The sequence below is a fragment of the Odontomachus brunneus genome, unplaced genomic scaffold (assembly GCF_010583005.1).
Source record: "Odontomachus brunneus isolate Ranch 3 - 2012 unplaced genomic scaffold, Obru_v1 Obru_scaffold_047, whole genome shotgun sequence".
Lineage (NCBI taxonomy): Eukaryota > Metazoa > Arthropoda > Insecta > Hymenoptera > Formicidae > Odontomachus > Odontomachus brunneus.
Genome location: NW_022639497.1, coordinates 1,672,941 through 1,693,431, shown reverse-complemented (window position 1 = coordinate 1,693,431; position 20,491 = coordinate 1,672,941). Strand labels below are relative to the sequence as shown.

Sequence of the window (20,491 nt, the reverse complement as noted above, 5' to 3'; positions counted from 1 at the left end):
TGCGTGCGCCACGCGCCCGTTTTCTAACCTAACCAGAACGATGACTTGTCGTCATTCGCTGCTGTGCGGGCCCGCCGCGATGTAACGCGCATATTTCCCTGCCTCACGTCGTAAATAAATTACATAAGTTGCCAGTGGAAACCCGCGTTGTAATGGCGTGTCCGGTGGAGCAGCTCAGGTAAGTCCGAATCGCAAGTTGGAAGCTTGTTTTCTCGTCCTCTTCAGGTATCGTGCGCTGTCACGTTGCCTGAGGAATGTAGACCGCGTTTCCTCCCGAGTCTTCTGTGACCTTGAGTCCTATGCACGCAGAATTTACTTCGTCACGTGGAACGTAGCCACAAAGTTCCCGAGTCTACAACAGGACCTTCATCAGCTTCTGGGCATTGCACCTTACGCAGAACCCGAACAATGGCCAGATTTATACTTTATAGCGTATGTAACTTTTTCTTGCATACATCTCTATTCACCTGAAACTTGGATTTAACATTACACTTTTACTTCTTCAGGTTACAGGAAGTCAAGTCCCAGCCACAAAATATGGTGTTAGACTATATATTATTTGAAGATCCCTGGACTAAAGCTTTTAGGTAAGCCATTTAAAACATACAATGGGTTTACAATGAGAACTTAAGTCATAAAACTTAAGCTTTAAGCCTGAAGCCGTAAGAAATTGACCGATCACAGTCGATTATTTTCCTTATATTTGATAGTGATTGGTCAATTTTTTACAGCTTCAGGCTTAAAGTTTAAGTTTTATGGCTTAAGTTCTCATTGCTTAAGATCACACAAGTTGATTTATAAATATAGTCATGACTTAATATGCAAATTCACTAAAGAGACAGAGAAATTAATCGCTGACATCATTTCTAGAGATGTACTGAAGAAGTATGATTATGTGAAGATACGTTCCCAGCGGCTACAGGGTCTTGTTCTAAATGCTTTCTGTCTGAGGAAACATTTAACACGTTTAAGGTCCATAGAAGCTCAATACACTAGGACAGGTTTTGGTGGCATGTGGGTAAGAAACATCGTGGTGATATATATTATTGTTGTACTGACTACGTCGCCTCCGTGTGCAGGGAAACAAAGGCGCCGTGAGCATAAGAATGACTGCCTATGGAGTCAGCGTTTGTATAGTGAATACTCATTTAACTCCCCATGACCACTTATTAGCTGACAGGATTTCGGATTATAACACTATCGTGACTGACCATACCTTTACTGTTTCATGTACAACGAGGATATTATATCATGAGTACAAAATTTCATCACTTCAAAGTTAATCTAGGCGAAACAAAAGATCACGATAACGTCAGAATGATAAAAATATTCTAACAAATGAATAATACGGACATAAAGAGCCAAGTTACAGATGTTATGTGTTTAATAAAAAATTAATATAAAAGATGTAAAAAAGAGATATAAAAAATTAATATACAAAGATGTAAAAAAGAGATAGAGCTCCACAGACCCAACAGCTCGTATGTAAGCGATAGAGTTAAACAATTTGCATGACAAATGATAATAATATCTCATTCGTCATGCAAATTGTTTATCTCCATGTGTTTATACACGAGCTGTTGGGTTTCTGTGGAGCTCTATCTCTTTTTTACATCTTTGTCGGCGAACACTGATGTATTAATTAAAGTGCTGAGGTGAAATTTGCGTCTCGAACATAACAACACTAGCTTCGATGAACTGCATGGATTGTATTTGACTTTATAATACTTATTGAAGAGGACCATATTCAATAGTCGAAACGTATATTTTGTATTTATTAATTTTTTATTAAACACATAACACCCGTAACTTGGTTCTTTATGTCCGTATTATTCATTTGTCAGATTTGATCTGCAGAGCTTATATTGTTTATATATTAGATAAAAATATTATTCAAAAATATTATTCAAAAAACTTACTCTTCAATTGCGGTTCGATTATTTCCTCATCATTTTGACGTCATTATAATTTTCTGTTTTTGGGAATATAGAATTCATTAATAATATCTTCCAAAATATGCTGATGTATTCTTATTTTTCAACAGCTACATATTTTGGATCGGTGACTTAAATTTTCGGCTCGACGGGGAAGACTTAACTGCCGTCGATATAGATTCGATGGTAAAGAAGAAACGTCTCGAGAAACTCCTCGAGAGAGATCAGCTGAGGACGGTAATGAGAGACGGTCAAGCTTTCGCCGAGCTGAGTGAGAATACTATCACATTCCCACCTACTTACAAATACGAGTTCGAGTCTCAGGCATTTGATCTCAAGTAAGTTACAGAAAATCGTATTGTGCTTCACATGAATAATTTAGTTTCACATATAGATGAAAGTTACACATATACGTTCTACATTCTCCATTTTCCATCACGCAGACGTAGGCCATCCTGGACCGACAGGATTTTGTACAAAGTAAACGCGGTAGATATCTACGACGACATACAACTTCATACAGAGCAGCATACTTACAAGAGCCATCCCAGCTACAGTGTTTCCGACCACAAGCCTGTAACCGGAGATTTCGACATCGCAGTAAGCATTCTCACACGGTGTACACGTGTCTCCAGCGCAATTTTCCACGCAAACGCAAATGACGATACTTCTTCAGGTGAGGCCTGACGTGACAGACGATATCGTGGAATTTCAAGATTGCGCCATGGGAGATCACTTCATATCCTACAAGTTGCAGAGAGACTTTACGCCGGGCAACGCGGACTGGATAGGTCTCTTCTCCAACGAATTCTCCAGCATGGACGATTACATCGTCTACGAATACATTGGTCGTGGTGAGTTTACGATCTTACTATAGTCCCCATCTCGTTTTCCAATGTCATTGTTCTTCGAATGTTTCTTTAATAATACACTTTCTTAATAAACGTTTCTTTAATAATACACTAGGTAAATCAACGTCTACACCTGCTGAATCACCCGCGAGCACCGAGCGAATATTCTTCAGTGACACAGCGCTTCGTCTGACGGAAACGTATTGCTTGGTCTACGTGGCTCAACGCGGCGACTTAATGGAGATTTTGGGCGTGAGTCCGGAATTCTCGGGTCTTCGACAACCGATCGACGCGGCCGCCTCGTTGTCAACGTAAATCTTTTATGCCCGATGGATTGATTTACTTAGAAGCTTGTGTGTGAACACCAGTCCTCTCGCCGCGAAACGATACCTTGCCTAAAATGCCTATGAGCATGACACTTCTTGTTTTTTGTTTTTTTATCTTATTTTAGATCACCACCTTACTGATGACCATAACTTTCCCTGAAAAAATTGTGATAATGTTCTACATGGCCTTTAAATCGTAAGGTGCTTTTATCACGGTATATAGTTCGTATAATCGAAGCATCGAAATACGCGATGCTTCCTACGTGCACTTAGTTTCAATATGATTTGGACATTTTCTTCTTGATGCAGTTTGGGACGCAGCCGGTGAGAGAGAATTCAACTTTTAGGAATTAATAAAGGAAATAATAAAAAAAGAAGTTCTCTCATAGGTCTTTAGCTACGTTCCAGATTGCTTCGAGAAAAAGGTCTAAACCGTCTTGAAATCAGTGTTGTACTGTTTAAACTGTTACTTTTGGTACCTGGTTTTACGCGCTCGAGTTGCTACTTGGGACGCGTCACGCGTATTAATTACATTTTAGAAAGAAAGAGGGAGATGAGATGGCTTGTAGTGAGTGCACGTGTCGTATTTTCACGCACGCGGGATCTTCCTCGAGATCCATTAACGCCCGCGCTCGGTTCTATTATGTAGTAAAACAAAGGCAGTTGTGTTGTTCAGTTTTCCTCCTCTCAGCCCATCCCCGAGCGTTAATGGGTTAATCACGACGTTACGAGTACGCTCACATTGCCGTTCAATATCGCTATTTTACTTAGCGAAATTACTTGTTAGCAGCAGCGAATTTGGGTTGTGGCAAGGCAGCACTTTCACGTGCCGCCGCGTAAAAAGGTCGTACTATTTTATTTTTATAAACATCGACTGAATGGAGCCAAGTGGAACAAAACAGTTATATACTGTGGTTTTAATGGGAATATGCAAATAAAGGATTAGTATTTTTTACTCGTTTTGTCTCGTTATCTCGGCATTCCATCACGCAGCGTTGCGTTCGTAATAAACTGATTTATTCAATAAATTAATACCTGCTAGCGCTACACGACAATAAATAAGCAAGCTACACGTGACAATGACAACGACGACGATGACGACGTCGTGTGGAATCAGCGATACGCAAACACGAGGATGCGAATGATATGTTATCGATGTGAACATCGGCTCGAATTTTAACACATATTTCCTTGTGATATAAATCGACATTGTAACAATGTATAATTATTATCAACAATTCCATGTGTACGATCAGAACAGATTTACACAGGCGAGTCGTATCCGGACCGATAACGCGCAATATCGCGTATTTAATACTTGAGAACCTCGCCAACAAGGTCGTTCCCTCCATTATCATTTCTCACGATTCTACAATCAGTGCATGTACGAGTCGAGACACACGGCACACGGCTGTGCACATCGTAGGAGAAGAAAATAAATCATGCATTACATAATATGATGCCGACGTGAATAATCTATTTTTATCAGACATCGCGGTTTCACCGTCACACATTCACGCAGAAATTCTCACTATGCAAGCGCGGACGTACCTTATATTCGAAGAAACATATGTTCGAATGTCATTAACGTTAGTTCGTACGCGGCACTGCACGTTCTTCCGTCGTCCGCGGATATCGTATACTAAAAGAGAAAAGGACTAGAGTTCTATTACACTTTCGAGCATTGTGCGCGATTCGACTTGAGTGTGTATAAGTAAAAATCGCCTCACACCTCTTAGGACTGTACTTAGGACTAACCTCTTAAGAAAGCATCGCACATCACGGACTAATTCCGCGCTAACTAAAGAAGTCAGATAAGTATGCGAGCGGCGATTGCCGTCGGCGAGTTCAGCAGCGGGAATCGCGTCGAACTCGGCGCGGCGATATGTCCATGTCGCTCGTAAAATGTCACTCGTCGAGAAAGGCGTTTTTAGTCTGGCGCCGTGGTGACGACGAGTTAAAATAACTTCTGTCTCATGGTGTGAGCGCGCCTTCGACTCGCTCCACCATTCACGGGACCCGATTATCGACTCGTACAACGGTCGCTTCGGCCGATTTCACGATCTCACGGCCAAACTTAGCTTCGATGTGAAACGTCACTGTTCTTACGCGAACAGGCTCGACATTATCTACGTTATTATTAAATGAGTCTGTCCGGGCAGCCCGGAGTCACCGTTCATAGGCATCACTGGCAACAGCGCCAGTTCCATGCTGCCGACTTCCGGTTCCGCGGTGTGGATCCCGCGGATTTTCTGTATCCGATGCCACACGAAGTCTCTGATCGGCCTTCTTAGGACGAACAGACCGAAGATGAGCACGCCTTGGAGCGCGTTCACTAGGTCGAACGCTGACCAGTCCAGTTGATCGGCATCGATCCACCAGGAGATCAGTTCCATCGTCCAATTGAGACCCATCAGGAAGAAGAGCACCAGACAAACGAAAAAGGTCCGCTTGAGCCGGCGGAAGAGCTTCTGCTCCACCCGGTCGTTCCTCAGCAGACGTCGCAGCGTGAGCTGTTGCTGATATTTGTTGATGTTAACGGCTGTGATCACGAAGAGGATCATGTTGGCCAGCAGCAGAAGGCCAACCGGCACGTAGAAGTACGGCATCGCTTCCTCGTCGGCTGTGGGAGGAGTGAGAATGATTAATATCGACCTTCTCGCGCTTTCGGAGTCTGTGGAACATGTCAAATGAGAAAAAGCTCGATGAATAATGTTGAATAATGTTGATTGATAATGTTGGGAATTGCTCTTGGTGAATGGCGATCGTGATCGAGCGTTTATCTTGGATTTCGCAACGTTGATCTATTTATAAGATTTAAATGGTGTTTAGGATGGTCAGATTAGATGACTACGTGCTTTAAATGGCGATGAAGGACAAACGAGCTGTGACGTAAGCGAATTGGGACTCACATTTGAACCAACAGCTGTCTTTGCCGAATGTGGGTTTCACGTAAGTCGTGGGTATCGTGGGATTGAGATCCATTGCCATCGAGATGAGAATGAGGACCGCCGACGGGCCCCAGGCCCATATAGAGTAGTAGAAGAACAGCATCTTGCACGGAGTACGCTGATACGAGCGTTGATTCACGTGGTAGCGCACCATCAGCCACGTCTCGATGCATATCACGTTCAGCCAAAAGAAGCAGGCCACGAATGAGAACTGGATGACGAACGCTGAAAACGATCCCGTTTCTAGATCAATCTGTCGATCGCATGCTGTCGCATTTGCCAAAAACGATTTGCCGCGTTGACATTGACTACTACTGCTACTACATTCTATTTTATACATACAAATTAATGCTAGTCATCGTAATTAAAGCTTTAGTTGCAATAACTACAAACAAAGTTAATTATACTATATACATTTCTACATTACTATTACAATTTTACATATAAAACTCGAATAGTTGTCATCTGTGTAGTTGCCATCACCAGAGTTTCTCTCTGAGTGTAGTACATAAGAATAGAAACGCTAAACTTTCGCGCGACTTATATTAAAGCTTCCACAGTGATGCTCGTTCAATCGTAACGATTCTGAGACATTGTTAACGGTCGCGTGGATTCGCATAAATAAAACTAGAAAATTAAATTTTAAAGGAACGTTCTCCGACAACAAAGTGACAGCTAACAGCTGAAGTTTCCATTTGTTAACCTTTAGTTACCGTTTATATTAAGTATTTGTCCCAAAATTAAGATTTTCTCTTCTCAGCTGAGTTTCGTATCTTTTTCTTCTGGTAGATATTTATGAGAAAACAGAAGCAGTATTTTTACGCAACGGTGCGTCAGATAAAGATATGTGCTATATTCCGGCATTCGCAGAATTGTATCTGCCTCTAGCTAAAAGTTAATTATCTTACCTATACTAAAGCAAAGTTCAGGTGGCATTTGCGCGCTCGCGAGTTGCGTAATCGCCAAAGTGATGAAGGCCAGCGCCAGGCAACCGCAATAATGACAAAGGGCCTTGCCGTGGACGTCCCGCAATTTCGGCGTTATCATGTACGCCACGATGGTGAGAATCAAGAAGGGAACAGAGATCAAGAGCCCGCAGGCATAAATAATGATCTTGGTATCTGCGCCCTTGGTGACACTGTCTGAAATTGTTGCGTTTTTGGTTAGAGGGACTCGAACGACTGATGAGTAAAGTCAAACACGCCGACGTTCATATTCGGCCGCGACGTGTTAATATTTCCGGTCAATTTTAACAGCTCTCTTGATAAATTCCCAAAATAATCGGTCGCGCGAATAAACGAGAGTTACTTTGAATTAAGATTCTACGTGAGAAGATTGTGAGAAGAAATGAGGAAAGGATTATGAGAGAAATAAGAAGAATTTTCTTCGAGAACTTTCTATGTATTTCCATTTCAGCAACACACTCACCTTCGTCAAAACAAATGAACGGCTTGAGAAGCAGCTTGTCCGATTTGCTTTCGAACACGATTTCCATGCAGTAATGCTCGCCCGGCACGAGCATGGGCGGCACATGTTGCGGTGCGAAGATGGAACCGTTCAGCAACAAATGATACTCATCGTATTCGTTCTCCTCCGGTTCTAGTGGGTATCTGAAAATACATTATCATTCTCAAATATATGCAGCGCGAACGTGCTGAAAAATCATGCGTCGTATCGACTCGCGAAAGGAGAATCGGTTGAATATTTAACGTCAGGTAGAGTTTACAGAGAAGCACCAGGATAAGCGCGAGAACAACCTTCCGAGAAACGCGTCTCTGTAACTGCTCGGCAGAAACAAGTTATGCTGGTGCATGAGGAAGTTATTCGTGTCCAAGGATGGCCGATTATCACGGAAGTCGCGATAATGCTTCACGGTGGTCACGAGAATTCATATTCCGATAAATTATAAGACGTTGAGTGTCACGATTGCCACCTCAATATTGTTCCTATATGCGTTCTGTACACAATAAGTAAAAACATCTACACATTTCATTTCTTTGCAGAATGGAGAATTTTTGCATTATTTTCCCATGAAAGAAATCAAAGAAAAAAGAAAATTGGTATGTTATGGTATATTAAAATACGAACGAGAACGATAAGCTATATTTAAATGAGAAATTTATTCTGATGAATATTTTATATATTTAATTTTTTCAGGTAGAGAGCATATTTCAAAATGGAGAATTTTTGCATTATTTTCCTATGATAGAATTCAAAGAAAAAAGAAAATTGGTGTGTTATGGTATATTAAAATACGAACGAGAACGATAAGCTATATTCAAATGAGAAATTTATTCTGATGAATGTTTTATATATTTAATTTTTTCAGGTAGAGAGCATATTTCAGAATGGAGAATTTTTGCATTATTTTCCCATGAAAGAATTCAAATAAAAAAGAAAATTGGTGTGTTATGATATATTAAAATACGAACGAGAACGATAAGCTATATTCAAATGAGAAATTTATTCTGATGAATGTTTTATATATTTAATTTTTTTCAGGTAGAGAGCATATTTCAGGGAATAAAGTGTATGTAAATGCATTTTGTGGGACAATCAGCAAACAGTTATCGAATAAAAACTTCGATTGAGCCATGTGTCACAGGACGGTGAGACACGACAATGTATTTCGCCAATTAATCTGGCGCCATTTAAAAGTTATAACGTTTTCCAAAGTCTACACAGACAGAGTCGTAATTCGCGCACAAGCGACAATGCACGAATTACAATATTGTGCTATGTAATAAATGTTGATTATCAATCAACAGTTATAACTTTATCGATAGTTCGTGAGACAAAAGCATGGACGGTGCCACATTGTCTTCCGGCACGCAAGTTTATCGAGATTAAAAACATGTCACTTTATGATTTCATCTCCGCCGATTATCATCACGTGGCGCGATACAGTTTCTCTCCTCTTTTCCGCCGTGGGAGAAAGAAAATACACATTATTTCGACGATACGTTATCTGCGGGCGCGCGACTGTGACAATGATCGAACGTATCGGGACTACGAGTCCGTAAATTGCTCTCAATAAAGCGCGTAATTGACGCATCGGTATGTCATGCAGCTCGTAAATATCTGAAGAATGCAACGTCGAGAGTGACGTTTATCAGCATTGCCGTCGCCGCCGTCGCGGCGATGTCTCAATTAATGGCACTCTCTCCACAATCAAAAAACTTTAGAGAAAGAGAGAGGGAGAGAGAGAGAGAAAGATATTATATAAAATATTCTCTCATCTCTCAGAACCGCGTTATCTGATACTCGACGATATCGACACAATGACAGAGCGTTATCGCGACACAATGAAATGGACATTCTGTGTAGCTACTTCTCCACTTTTTTTCTGTTTTTTCACGATACGTTCTAAAATTAACAATGCGTAGAGAGGTGAAGTGCGATCAACGTTCGTTCTCGTTACGGCACGATGAAGTCTCGTCGCGGGATACACTAAGCGGTGTTCCGATCTACTGATAAGCATTATCGATAGTCTACGCGTTTTATTATGTAACGGACGAGCGGCCGGTGAAAGATTGTCAGCTCGTTACGAATTCCTCCTCAAGACGTACTTTTTGTAATGGCAGGGATTCCCCACGATGGCGACGAAACTCTTGAGTTCGTTTCCGGGCAACAGCATGCCCGTTTGGTTGAATTTGCTGAAGATAGGCGAGAAGTGCACCGGCGCGGAGTTGTTCAAAGGCACGCACAAGGATGTCTTGTCCGCGTCTTTCACGAGGATCTCGTTCAAGGGACAGCATTTCGGCACCAGCGGCAGTCCCTTGTGTTGCTCCGGTATGAGGAACGTTTTGTTTTGCTGGAAAAACCCAGGATCAGAGCATATCGCACGATATCACATAGAATAGCGCACATGTCGCGGGAGCTCGACAACAAAATAAAGTCTCGATGGGTCGAAATTGAAAAACACGGTATGTATGAATATAAACGAAGCGGATAACGATGCAAATGTGAAATAAATTGCCGGCGGCGCATGTACGAGCAATTCACCCGAACTGGTTGGGAGATTCGGCCTGTACACACTAATGCTCGCCTGCTCACACTCGCTCCACCGGCAAACGCGCAATTTCCGTGAAAATGACGTCGGCAAGCGCGAACGCGCCGAGAGATCGCAAGTAACGCGGAATGCCGCGCATTCGCTAATTAACAAATCGAGCCGCGGTCTCTCAACGTACGATCGCACGTACGTCTCTCGCAGGAATTAATTAATTAATTCGCCATTTCGCGACGCGGCTCTCAATATCCGGTTTGCTCGCGGCAGTGCTCCGCGTAAAAAAACCCACTACTCGAGTAATCTGGACAACGTCAAGGAACACAGAGTGATCGATACAAGCGCGATTGGCGCGCGCTCCAAATATAACTTCGCGCGAGAGATGCGTGCGGAGCGGATAAATAAATTCGGCATGATCTCGCTTTTTAGCGACATAAATATTCGCAGCTACTCACCAGCGGAGCTGTGTGTATGTCGGGCGCCATCATAGCGTTGTTCGCGCGCGCGAGAATTGGCGCGAAGAGGTGCGCGAAGAGCGCGCAGATGCACGCGAAACGCATTCTGGACAATGGCCGCGGTCCAGTGGAGTCTGTCGGACCGCCAGAAGGGATTATTCTCTCGCTCCAGGTGCTCGCGGAGCAGCGAAACGACGTGATCGGCTCGCTCGAATCAATATGTATCGACGAGCACGTGGCCGAGCATCGTCGAACTTTGGATTCCGCACGTGTTCGTCGGAGCCGAGGGACGGCAACAGAGGACGCGATTCGATCGACGCGGAGGTGACTCCAGAGGCTGCTCGTGCAACGTCCCTCGCGATGATGGATATTCAGCACCCACCTTTCGTCGTCACTCGATATCGTGTCAGGACCCTACACATTTATCTTGTCACACCTTGTTTGCATTGCGCCGATAAGTCCCTGCTTCCGCGTAATGTGAGCGTCATTATTTGCCCGATCGATGTCCAACTATTAAAGAAAGATTTCACTTGATTATATGCACATTCATTAAATGGCGTCTGCTTGCCGGCCGGCCGGCCGGCGTCGCGTCGTTAAACTGCGTTCAAACGGTCTCGCAAAATTCTCCTTTCTTTCTCACTCACACACACATACGCGCGCACGCACATACCTACTATTTTTATCGCGCTGTCACCGATATCGTTTTTAGCGATTTCTCCGTCGCCAGTGCACTTATCATCAATCACACTTCACCTTACCGTTAAGCGCGTTAGGTCATTCGGAAATTCCGGCTGGACCTCGCCGGCGGCGATAGCGGCCCGAAACACCTACGCGGCCGAGGGGAGACGGGAGCGTTATCGGGACCGAACTCGGGGAGTTCCTCGATCGCGAATTTCCTTATGAGACAAAGTCGCGAGGCGATCCTTTCTCTGTGTCACTCGACTCCTCGCGTAGCGACTGACTCTATTGCGAACTACTGCGGGAGACGATGTTGATTTTCAACGAAGCGACCTAGAACTACCTTCTCTCATTTGCATAATTATTTTGGAATCAAGGCGTGGGGATCAAGGCGACGTGAAGTCGCCGCGCGACGAAGACGTTACTTTCGGAAACTGGAATCGGGGTGATAGCCGTTGATCAAGGTGACGCTTGGCATTAGATCGTCTTGATATTTGATCATGAGTCGAGACGACGAGACTAATCACACGTCTGTGATGACGAACGCGGTTCACCGACCTCGAACCTGCCGCTACTTCATCGCTGAAGAGGTGGTTTCGCCGAGGAAAACGAACAACAAACGCTTGTCGCTTTACCGTTCTCGATTATTGGCCGCGTTCCTCATTATTACTTCCTCCCCACAAACGGGCTTTTGACGATGACGCTTCTTCACGCTTGATCACGTCGAAGTGAGGTTGCAAATTCGCGAGCGGAATTTTTTCCAAACTCTAAATTCTCGCGCCATTGTCCGATCGATCGATTGTCCTTGCGACTTTTGGCGCGTCCGATTATCACGTGCATTCCGTAATATTAATAATTGGCCATCCCCAGTCGAAATTTTAATTCTACCTTCGACCTCGGCATTTCATTTAACGCCTACTCTGAGACTTTGAAGCCCACACCGGTCTTTTCGATTCAATTTAGCCTGCTAACTTGGCCGAAAAGTTAAAGTTAGTTCTTTAAAATTTACAAGTGGTATTCTATGTGTTTTCTGCTATTTAGAGGCGTCAAGTATACGAAAAAGATAATTCCGTTAGTGTAATGAATTTTAGTGTAGTGGATTTTCTGTCACTTGAGGACTAAATAAAAACCACAATTATGGGAACAAAGAGATTTTTGTAGGAGGTTTCTGCTTAGCCAATAGCTTTCAGTTACCTCAGTTATCTCAAACGAATGTAGCTAAAGAAATTTTCCGTTACTCAGGAACCAGATGAAAAACTCAGTTGTGGGAATAGAAAGATTTCTATAAGAGGTTTCTGCTTAGTCAATTGCTCTCCGTTACCTCAACTGACTGCAGCTGAATGTTCAGACAAATTCTCGTTAACAAAGACATTATTTCTCGTCAGCGAATTTTTCGTCTGGTCACCATTCGGTCACCCAAATTGAAACTGTATTCTCCGTGTAGAACTTCAGTTTCCACGTCTTAAATATACACTAATCTTTCAGAATATATAAATGTTGGGAAGTTCAGGTTAAAAGCAAGACTCAGATTTCGACTCGAGATCGCACGAAAGCACACACACACACACGCACTCACACTGCCGCGATAATTTCCGATTTTCAATGATAATGAGCCACGATAATGAGTCGTTAACGCACCGGTATGATTCTCCTCCTGAGAGAGATCCTTGGCTGAGATTGCAGAGCGTGGCTTTTCGCGGGCGTGATTTATAAAAGTCCCTCTCTAATCGTTTCCTCCTCGACACTTGAACGAGTTATTATCTGCCCGGCGAGAGATCGTTGGCAGCAAACGCGATAATTGACGGACGAGCAAACAGCGTGGCCGGCGTGACGAAGCGACGAAGGTGAGATCCCACGTGCTTCACCGATCGACGTCCGAGAGCTCACTGGCCGGACTTCTCGATTCGCTCGCGCTTTTATCGAATAAGAGAGCGATCTCTCGCGCCTCGCGGCGAACTCCGCGGCGAACGTGCCGGCGCGAGCTACACTCGCGTACGTATATTGTACGTGATACACCGAAGGTATTTCACGCCGCGTAATTATCGATCGTCGAAGACGGATATTTCCTCAATCGACTGACCCGCCTGAAATAATCACGCAATCGAGAAGACGGAATTGAAGTACGTTGCAAATTTTCGCGCGGATGCCGCGAAGATTTATCTCGAAGACGAATTGACGTGATTAGGTAGATACACGTGGTTGCTGTTGACAAAAGATTATCAGTCATATGCGCGTAGTTCGCTGCAAGTTTGTTGCATGTGCAACATCAATGTTTGCGCCAAGTGTCACGCGTAACTCGCGCGCGCGTCATATCCGTGGCGCATTCATAGCACTTTTCATTCTTTCTTTTTCTCCCGCTTGCCAACAACCGCGGTTGGAGAAAGCACGTATCCGTCCACAAATCACTCGATTACCATTTCTTCGCACATCTGTCGACACTTTTTCGGGTGCTGATAAACGCGATTCGACGTCGGAAAATTCGAGCTTATCGTTGCAAGGGGACCCGCACATCTGACTTTTTCGAGATAACACCAGCACTCGAGTATTACATTACACACCATCTTCGAGATTAAGCGTGAAAAAAGTCTCAGTTTGTGCAACTGAAAAGGGACCAGAAGAAAATTCGACGACGTGAGATAATGTCTCTGTTACCGCAACCGCGAACATTGAACTGAACATTCAGGTGTAGTAAAGGTTGTGATAACTGAGAACAGTTGGCCGAATAGAAACTTCCTACAAAAGTCTTTCTGTTCCTACAACTATGTTCTTCTCCTAGTTCCTATTCTTATCACAATAATATATATACTGCATTCAAATAAATGTTACTCGTCTCGAGTATTTCACAAGTTTAAATATCCACAAATCTACGTATGAATATCTCTGTCTGTCTGTATATTCCTTATATAAACTCTTTGATCAATCTAAATAAAATTTTGTGTAGTTATTTCTTAGGAATTACTTTGAGAAAAATATAATATTTCTTAGTTATTACTTTGAGAAAAATATAATATTTGAACACTCTATTTCTTCCTTCTGAAAATTTTATGTTCTTGACAATTTAGTAGTTTAAGCTAGTCTATCATAAATCTATTATAAGTTCATTGTAAGTATCAAATTTATTCAAAATATATTCTCTATCTTAGCAAGTTTAACATTTTAATCGAAACTGTTAAATTAAAACAAAATTTGGTTTATTCACCACATAAAAATGGGCACACTAACTTTTTCTTAAATTTGATAATATTCTTATAAAGAGAGGATAAATTCTTCTCTTGAGTACATGATAGCTTTCCTCAAATATGATGAGTATATCTTTGAAGACTATCACCAAAAAAATATCTTCTTTACTGAAGATAACCATTGCTCGAAAAAAGGAAAAGAAACTGAGTAATCGTTTTTCTCAGCAGTGGATTAACGTTTTTCTGCGCACAGGCAGTAGAAAATCCAATTACATCAACGGAATTTTTGTCTTCGTGTAGCTACGAAAAATTTCAACAATTTCCGCCAACGTCAACGATTGTTGAAGAAGCTACTTTTACACCACAAACAATCGCGGGAGGAAATACACTCACAGGGAGTTATCACGGCGATTTATCAGTCTTGAAAGTCTCATAAAATTCACGTAGGAAGTGATATCGGCGGGCAATATTCGCTGGATATCCGCGGAATACCGCGAAAACGACGTAACTCTGCTAACACGCCGCCACGTCATTCGGCTGCTTCCGGCCAGGTCCAATGATGCCGATTTCTACGACGGAACAATGCGATCGATCGCCCCTGCGGATTGAGCCCCGATCGGCTTGATCCCGACTTTCGCACACGCTCTTACGTATAACACGCAGCAGGGGTGCGACAGCCGAAGTGTAAACGAAGGCCCGAGCTGCGTACTAGCAGTCGAGGGGGTGTAGCAAGGTGTTACGATAAACGCAGAATGGAGAACGACGTCGCTATTTTGGTCGATAACGCGATGCAAACGTCAATAATTGCTAGAGTATCTGGAACCTCGGTTTTCTTCCTTTTGCAATTTGCTTTCAACGTCAAAACACTCTTGACGTCAAAATGCCGAGCAAGTACGCAAAGCAGAAGAAAAATGACATTCTTACATCAATCAGAATAAGCGTAACGATATTATGCTTAATAACGCACAAGTGCTGACGATTTGCAACATCGTACGTCTGTAGCTTGTAGGAGTGTCCTGCACTACGCACGCGACTTCGGTGTTTTTTTTTTCTTTTCGCGAGCTGTCCTCGAGGCTTGACGTCAAAACGCCGAGCGAAGTTTGTGAAGAGGAAATAATAAAACTTTTGCACTAATGAGCGCTGATAATCGTTGCAATGTTGTGTTTGATAATGCACGAGCGCTGACGATTCACATTATTCTTCCTCCGTTACTACGAACTCCTCGTTGCGAAATTCCTTCGACAGAGAAACGCGCCTTGTTTATAAGTTCCAAATTCAAACAGGCCGATTCATCGTTCGAAAGCGAGCGCACGCTCCTCGCGTGGGTCGAGTTTACTTTTGCACGTCTAACAGTCATCGTGCCAAAGGTTGAATATAGAATGCACGCCGTCGGCGGACTTTGTGTGCACAGTTGAATCGTTAACAATTACATTGACTCCCATCACTCCTGCTCGGACGTGATAGTTATAACTCGGGTTAATAGTCGACTCTGGTCATTTGCATTCGCGAGTCTCGCTCCGGACCAACGAGTTTCGCGCTCGAAATGAATCGTCATTACGGCGAATGATGAAGTTACGGACCAGGCCAGGCGCCCGGCCATAAATATAACGCTTGACGTAACGTACTGTAAAGTAAATATGCCACTTGTTCCTGCGTGTTGGAGAGAACGGAGGACGTTTGTACGTCTGAGAGAAAAAGAGAGAGAGAAACCGATCGAGAAGACAGAAGAAATATGATGACGCGGCACGGCGCAGCGCAGCGCCATGGACGAGGAAAAAAGCCTGATGACGTCCGAGGACTTCCTACGTCTAAAGTCCTCGGATCGGTACGTTTTGCGTAGGTGAGACAATTACGATAAGACAAATCGTGCTCTATGACGAGATCGTCGAGAGAAGAGGTCAAAATTTTGTATTTTTATAACAATATATGTATATATTCCTCTTCCATCCTACAATAATTATATTGACTATACCAAGAGAATTTTATAATAAAAATTATTACAGAATTCTGTAACTGAGGAATAAATTAACGATATGTATTAATTAACATTATTTGTCGTTTGTCGACATCAAACGTAATGATTCGGAGAGGTGCGCTGCGTAGGTAAATAGCAAAATAATCGGCGGAAAAGGCAACAATATCGTGCGTCGATCAATGAGATTTTCGTTTTCAAAACATTTTGCAGTTAATATATATAATTTACATTACACGATCAAATTACCACTCTAGTGATATGAGATGTATTCATACATGGAAGTATAAATTGGTAGGAACTCATCATCAATTCATAAATCATCATTATTCACAACCTTTGATTAAGAGCATAATTAAAATATGGCGTTCATGATGTTATTTCACTGTGCTTATCAATATTCAAAACGAATGCAGACATAGCTTCATAAATAATCAAGACATGCTACTTATTAAACAACGAGAAACTATAAATGTCGAGTATACTCAATTTTAACTCGGAATATTTCCTTATATTCGATATCATTAGACCTTCGTTTTAAAATCGAAAATATCATGCGATAATAAATTATTTTACATACCTGGTAATACAAGATTTGTATCGCTGCTCGTGTTCCACCGTCCTGGCTTTCCACTCCAGCATCTTGCTCCCGGCCACTCTGGATATTCCATTGTAGCACTGACACTGACACGCACGTAGATACGATTCGATCGTATAAATATTAATTAACGTGATACCAACGGGAACCCGATTAAATGCATAATTCAAAGGTCGACGCGAATGATAACGCGCCGATACACTCGCGTCACAATGTTTGTCGTTCGTCAACTCCAAACGTAATGATTCGGAAAGGTACGCTGCGTACGAAAATACCAAAACAACCGACGGAAAGGGCAACAATATCGCGTGTCGACCAATGATCTTCGTTTCCAAAACATTTCACAAGTCCCATCTTGAGTCTTTGTTGATATACGGCGTTATTACTGTGTACTAGCAACTACTATTTTGTTACCTCTGCAACATCTTTCTTTTCATTTGTTTTGAATTTTGAATCGCTGTTGAAATTTCTGACATAAAATAGAAAACAATAATATATTCCACTCGCAAGCGAAGGGAAGAAAGTGAGAGAGATAAACTCGGGTTCTCTTGAGCAGGGAAAAGAACCGACGGGGGTGCGAAAGAGGGAAATATATATTTATTAAAAAGACTACGCGAGGCGCTGGGAGGAGAGCATAGGGAGTAAATATCACGATAAATATTATGGCGTTATATTTAGGGAGTAAATATCACGTGATTCGATAAAGTACTAAGACATAATTTCAGTCTCCACGTATCTATAATCAAAACAGAAAATAACTGCATTACCTCGCATGAAAAACTCGCGAAATGAGACTACACGAAACGCATAGTAGAAAACCACGAAAGCCACGATTTATTTTTGCAGTTATAGTACTTTTCCTATAGATTATGATATACGTTTTCCTATAGATTATATTAAATAAGAAAAGTTGTTATTTTTTAGTTATTTTTTTCAGTTTTATTGAATTATTTAATTTTTGCTTGATCTATATATTGAATACTTTATATAATTAATATATTATTTGTTTGCGTGTAAAATTACGAATAAAGATCAAGTGCAGCCAAAGGTGATCGAATATCAAATAATTCTTTAATAAATTCTTCTTTAAGCCTCAACAAAACAGTGAGTAATCATTTATGTATCAGCAAAATAATAAAAAAATAATAGCCTCTACAACGTTATATATCTCGAAATTCACCACTGGTCCTTTAAATTCGACGGAATTTGTAAATTTCAAATCTCTCAAATTTCGACGCAGCCTTGAAATATTTTCCCTCAACTGTACGCGTTCTATCTCTCTTAGCTTTCTCTCTTATTAAAAAATGAGGTCACCGCGATAGAATAAAAGATGAAAGAAGACATATGTGTGTGTGCGTGCATGCGCGCGCATGTATACAGTATGTATCAAGGATTAAGAAAAGAAAGTTTGTGCAAATAATGAAGACTTTAGTATCTATGTGGAGACTTCAATAGTGATTTGATAACCGCTGACGTTCGCGCTTACTTCGCGAACTGTTACGTACCGCTCTCTGTTACGGAATCCCGCAGACTTCGAAAGTCCAAGCGGTCGGTAACGCAGTAAATTTATATATATATACGATATAGGCCGTGTAATACAACTTCGTTTAAAATTTCACAGCAAAGTTTGGCCGTAAACACTAGTAAGATCCCCGTGGGAGCTTAACGTTCTCAAGACAAAACGTGTTTTAAGGAGCGCTTAAAGTTTCGCGCGATATAAAACGCTCAATTGCCCAGCCGAGAGGCGCTCGTTGAATATCAATCTCGCGGAATATTAAACTTTCAATGAAAGGCCTGGCAAGTAAGCCGGACGTGTAAAATCGTCCTGAAATTATGCATTTCGCGCAGAGGCGCGCGAGTGCAGTCGCATAAGTTTTTATTAGAAAGTTCGCGCGGTAACGTTCGCCGAGTCTTTCTCTCTCTCATTCGCTGAAATCTGGCAAAACTTCGGACATAAAACTCCACCGTCCCTTTCTGCGTTCGCAGCGCGCATGAATTATTAAAGTCCGGCGAGTCTTCTTTCACGCATTTGCGCGAAGCACTTCGCGTGTCGTTTGCATTAGCGTCATCTCTTTCACCCATCTCGACTCGCCGCGTTTCATTCAATTTTCATCGGAAACGTGAATTAGCCCGCCGCACGCATCGACGTCCTTTTAATTACATTCATCAATAATTGCGGCCGCAAAGTTCAAGCGCGATCGTCTATTTAATATTCATCTTACCGAATAGCTTCGCGGAAACGATTTATATGCGACATTTTTTGCCAATCCGAATCGCGGAATTAAAGTGATCTTTCGCGGAATATTTATCGCCAGCATCTTTCTCTCATCGTGACAAAAAGATTAATCTGTCAAGACAAAAGGGGTGTTTTGAAATAATGACGCGCTTCAGCTGTCGATGTTAAGTATGCGACCTGAAGATGCCGTTGCTCCTCGGCGGAAACTCAACGCATGACTTCTGATCCCGACTTGCACAGTTTCGAATATTCAATGATGCAACGCGTCGCGATCGTGCGGGCAATACCATCGCAAGGTTTCGAGAACCGGATTCAAGGTAGCGAGAGTGCCTTTTTGTTCTCTCTTCTCTCCTGTCTCTCCTCTCTCTCTCCCTCTCTCCCTTTCTCTCTTGCCGAGGGGCCCTACGACGTCACGCGCGAAATTGTCGCGGGCCTCGCGTGCGATCGCGGTCAGCGACGTCGGTTTTCTGTGCGTACACACGTACGGCAGTCGTCGCTTCTTCGTGTCGGACCACGTTGACGTGGTCCACGCGACCTTGGCGAACGTACTTAGGCTGCGTATTCGCTTTTGATGCGCGAACAAACGCAACGGTGTTTTTCCGCTGCTCTCTTAAAGTGAATCAGTGAAACATCATTGAAAGCAGTAAATATACACTGATTTGCAGCTATAAGTACAGCACTGAAACTGCTCAGTGCTATGCTTATAACTGATATAAGTGACTATTCACTGATTCACTTTAAGAGAGTACGCCCGACGATTCTATAGCGCGCGTCTTTGTCAAAAGAAGACGAGAGAACGCGAAACAAAGCAGCTTATTCAAAAATTGAACGCCAAGCCGAGCGCAGGGTGCAGCCGAGACGTAACATGACAAAAATTATACGTCGACGAGATCTATTATTTTCCCTTGTGAATTAAATTAAATTGAAAAAGAAAATAAACGAACTTTGCGCTCTTCTGTTTTTGGAATCTATTTTTGAGAGAAATTCGGAAAATTTTATGGAAATATATACGAAACCTCCTTGTGATGATATCGCGCGCACGATCGCGACGCGTTGCATAATTGAATATTCAATACTTCGAGAATATACATGTAAAAAACATTTTGTATTTTTGTTGAAATCCATTCATATAGAAATTTTTATGCTAATTCTTGAACTTTAGCATAATTTTAGCATAACTTTTGTGACATATTGCAGTTGTGTTGTTTTGAGTACTCTACGTTGAGTTCATAAATTTACTATCTCTAAGTGTTAAAAAAATACAATTTCTATGCACGACTTCTTGGCAACACATTTTATACGCAA

At 42.3% G+C, this 20,491-nt stretch overlaps 2 protein-coding genes and 1 long non-coding RNA gene across 4 annotated transcripts; 2 read left to right on the top strand and 1 right to left on the bottom strand.

Moving 5' to 3' along the window:
- Positions 1-26: 26 nt before the first annotated feature.
- LOC116844825 (inositol polyphosphate 5-phosphatase K-like) lies at positions 27-4,066 on the top strand. Its single transcript, XM_032816886.1, has 9 exons — positions 27-178; positions 310-432; positions 507-587; positions 871-1,018; positions 1,080-1,255; positions 2,045-2,272; positions 2,378-2,534; positions 2,611-2,788; positions 2,901-4,066. The coding sequence occupies exons 1-9, from the start codon at positions 153-155 to the stop codon at positions 3,098-3,100; spliced, it is 1,317 nt and encodes a 438-aa protein (XP_032672777.1). The 5' UTR covers positions 27-152; the 3' UTR covers positions 3,101-4,066.
- Positions 4,067-4,478: 412 nt separating this feature from the next.
- LOC116844823 (G-protein coupled receptor Mth2-like) lies at positions 4,479-18,719 on the bottom strand. 2 transcript variants are annotated; one of them, XM_032816882.1, is made up of 6 exons: positions 10,524-10,784; positions 9,632-9,876; positions 7,491-7,672; positions 6,971-7,204; positions 6,024-6,287; positions 4,479-5,734 (listed from the first exon to the last, which is right to left on the bottom strand). In XM_032816882.1, the coding sequence occupies exons 1-6, from the start codon at positions 10,626-10,628 to the stop codon at positions 5,241-5,243; spliced, it is 1,524 nt and encodes a 507-aa protein (XP_032672773.1). In that variant the 5' UTR covers positions 10,629-10,784; the 3' UTR covers positions 4,479-5,240. The 2 variants fall into 2 exon arrangements, with proteins under 2 accessions (XP_032672773.1, XP_032672774.1); XM_032816883.1 differs by lacking the exons at positions 9,632-9,876; positions 10,524-10,784 and adding an exon at positions 16,933-18,719 and having other exon boundaries at positions 4,479-5,785.
- On the top strand, positions 7,666-9,346 carry LOC116844829. Its single transcript, XR_004378145.1, has 4 exons — positions 7,666-8,122; positions 8,220-8,294; positions 8,392-8,466; positions 8,565-9,346. It is a non-coding gene; the product is annotated as an uncharacterized LOC116844829 (long non-coding RNA).
- Positions 18,720-20,491: the final 1,772 nt, after the last annotated feature.

What these genes read in the sequence shown, in the direction of transcription:
- LOC116844823 (XM_032816882.1), bottom strand. Translation starts at nt 10,628, where the DNA reads ATGCGTTTCGCGTGCATCTGCGCGCTCTTCGCGCACCTCTTCGCGCCA. An exon ending in AATCCCTGCCATTACAAAAA is followed by an intron (nt 7,673 to 9,631) that starts GTACGTCTTGAG and finishes ATGTATTTTCAG; the next exon opens with ATACCCACTAGAACCGGAGG. An exon ending in AGACAGCTGTTGGTTCAAAT is followed by an intron (nt 5,735 to 6,023) that starts GTGAGTCCCAAT and finishes CTCCTCCCACAG; the next exon opens with CCGACGAGGAAGCGATGCCG.
- LOC116844825 (XM_032816886.1), top strand. Translation starts at nt 153, where the DNA reads ATGGCGTGTCCGGTGGAGCAGCTCAG. An exon ending in CCCTGGACTAAAGCTTTTAG is followed by an intron (nt 588 to 870) that starts GTAAGCCATTTA and finishes CATCATTTCTAG; the next exon opens with AGATGTACTGAAGAAGTATG. An exon ending in CTACGAATACATTGGTCGTG is followed by an intron (nt 2,789 to 2,900) that starts GTGAGTTTACGA and finishes ATAATACACTAG; the next exon opens with GTAAATCAACGTCTACACCT.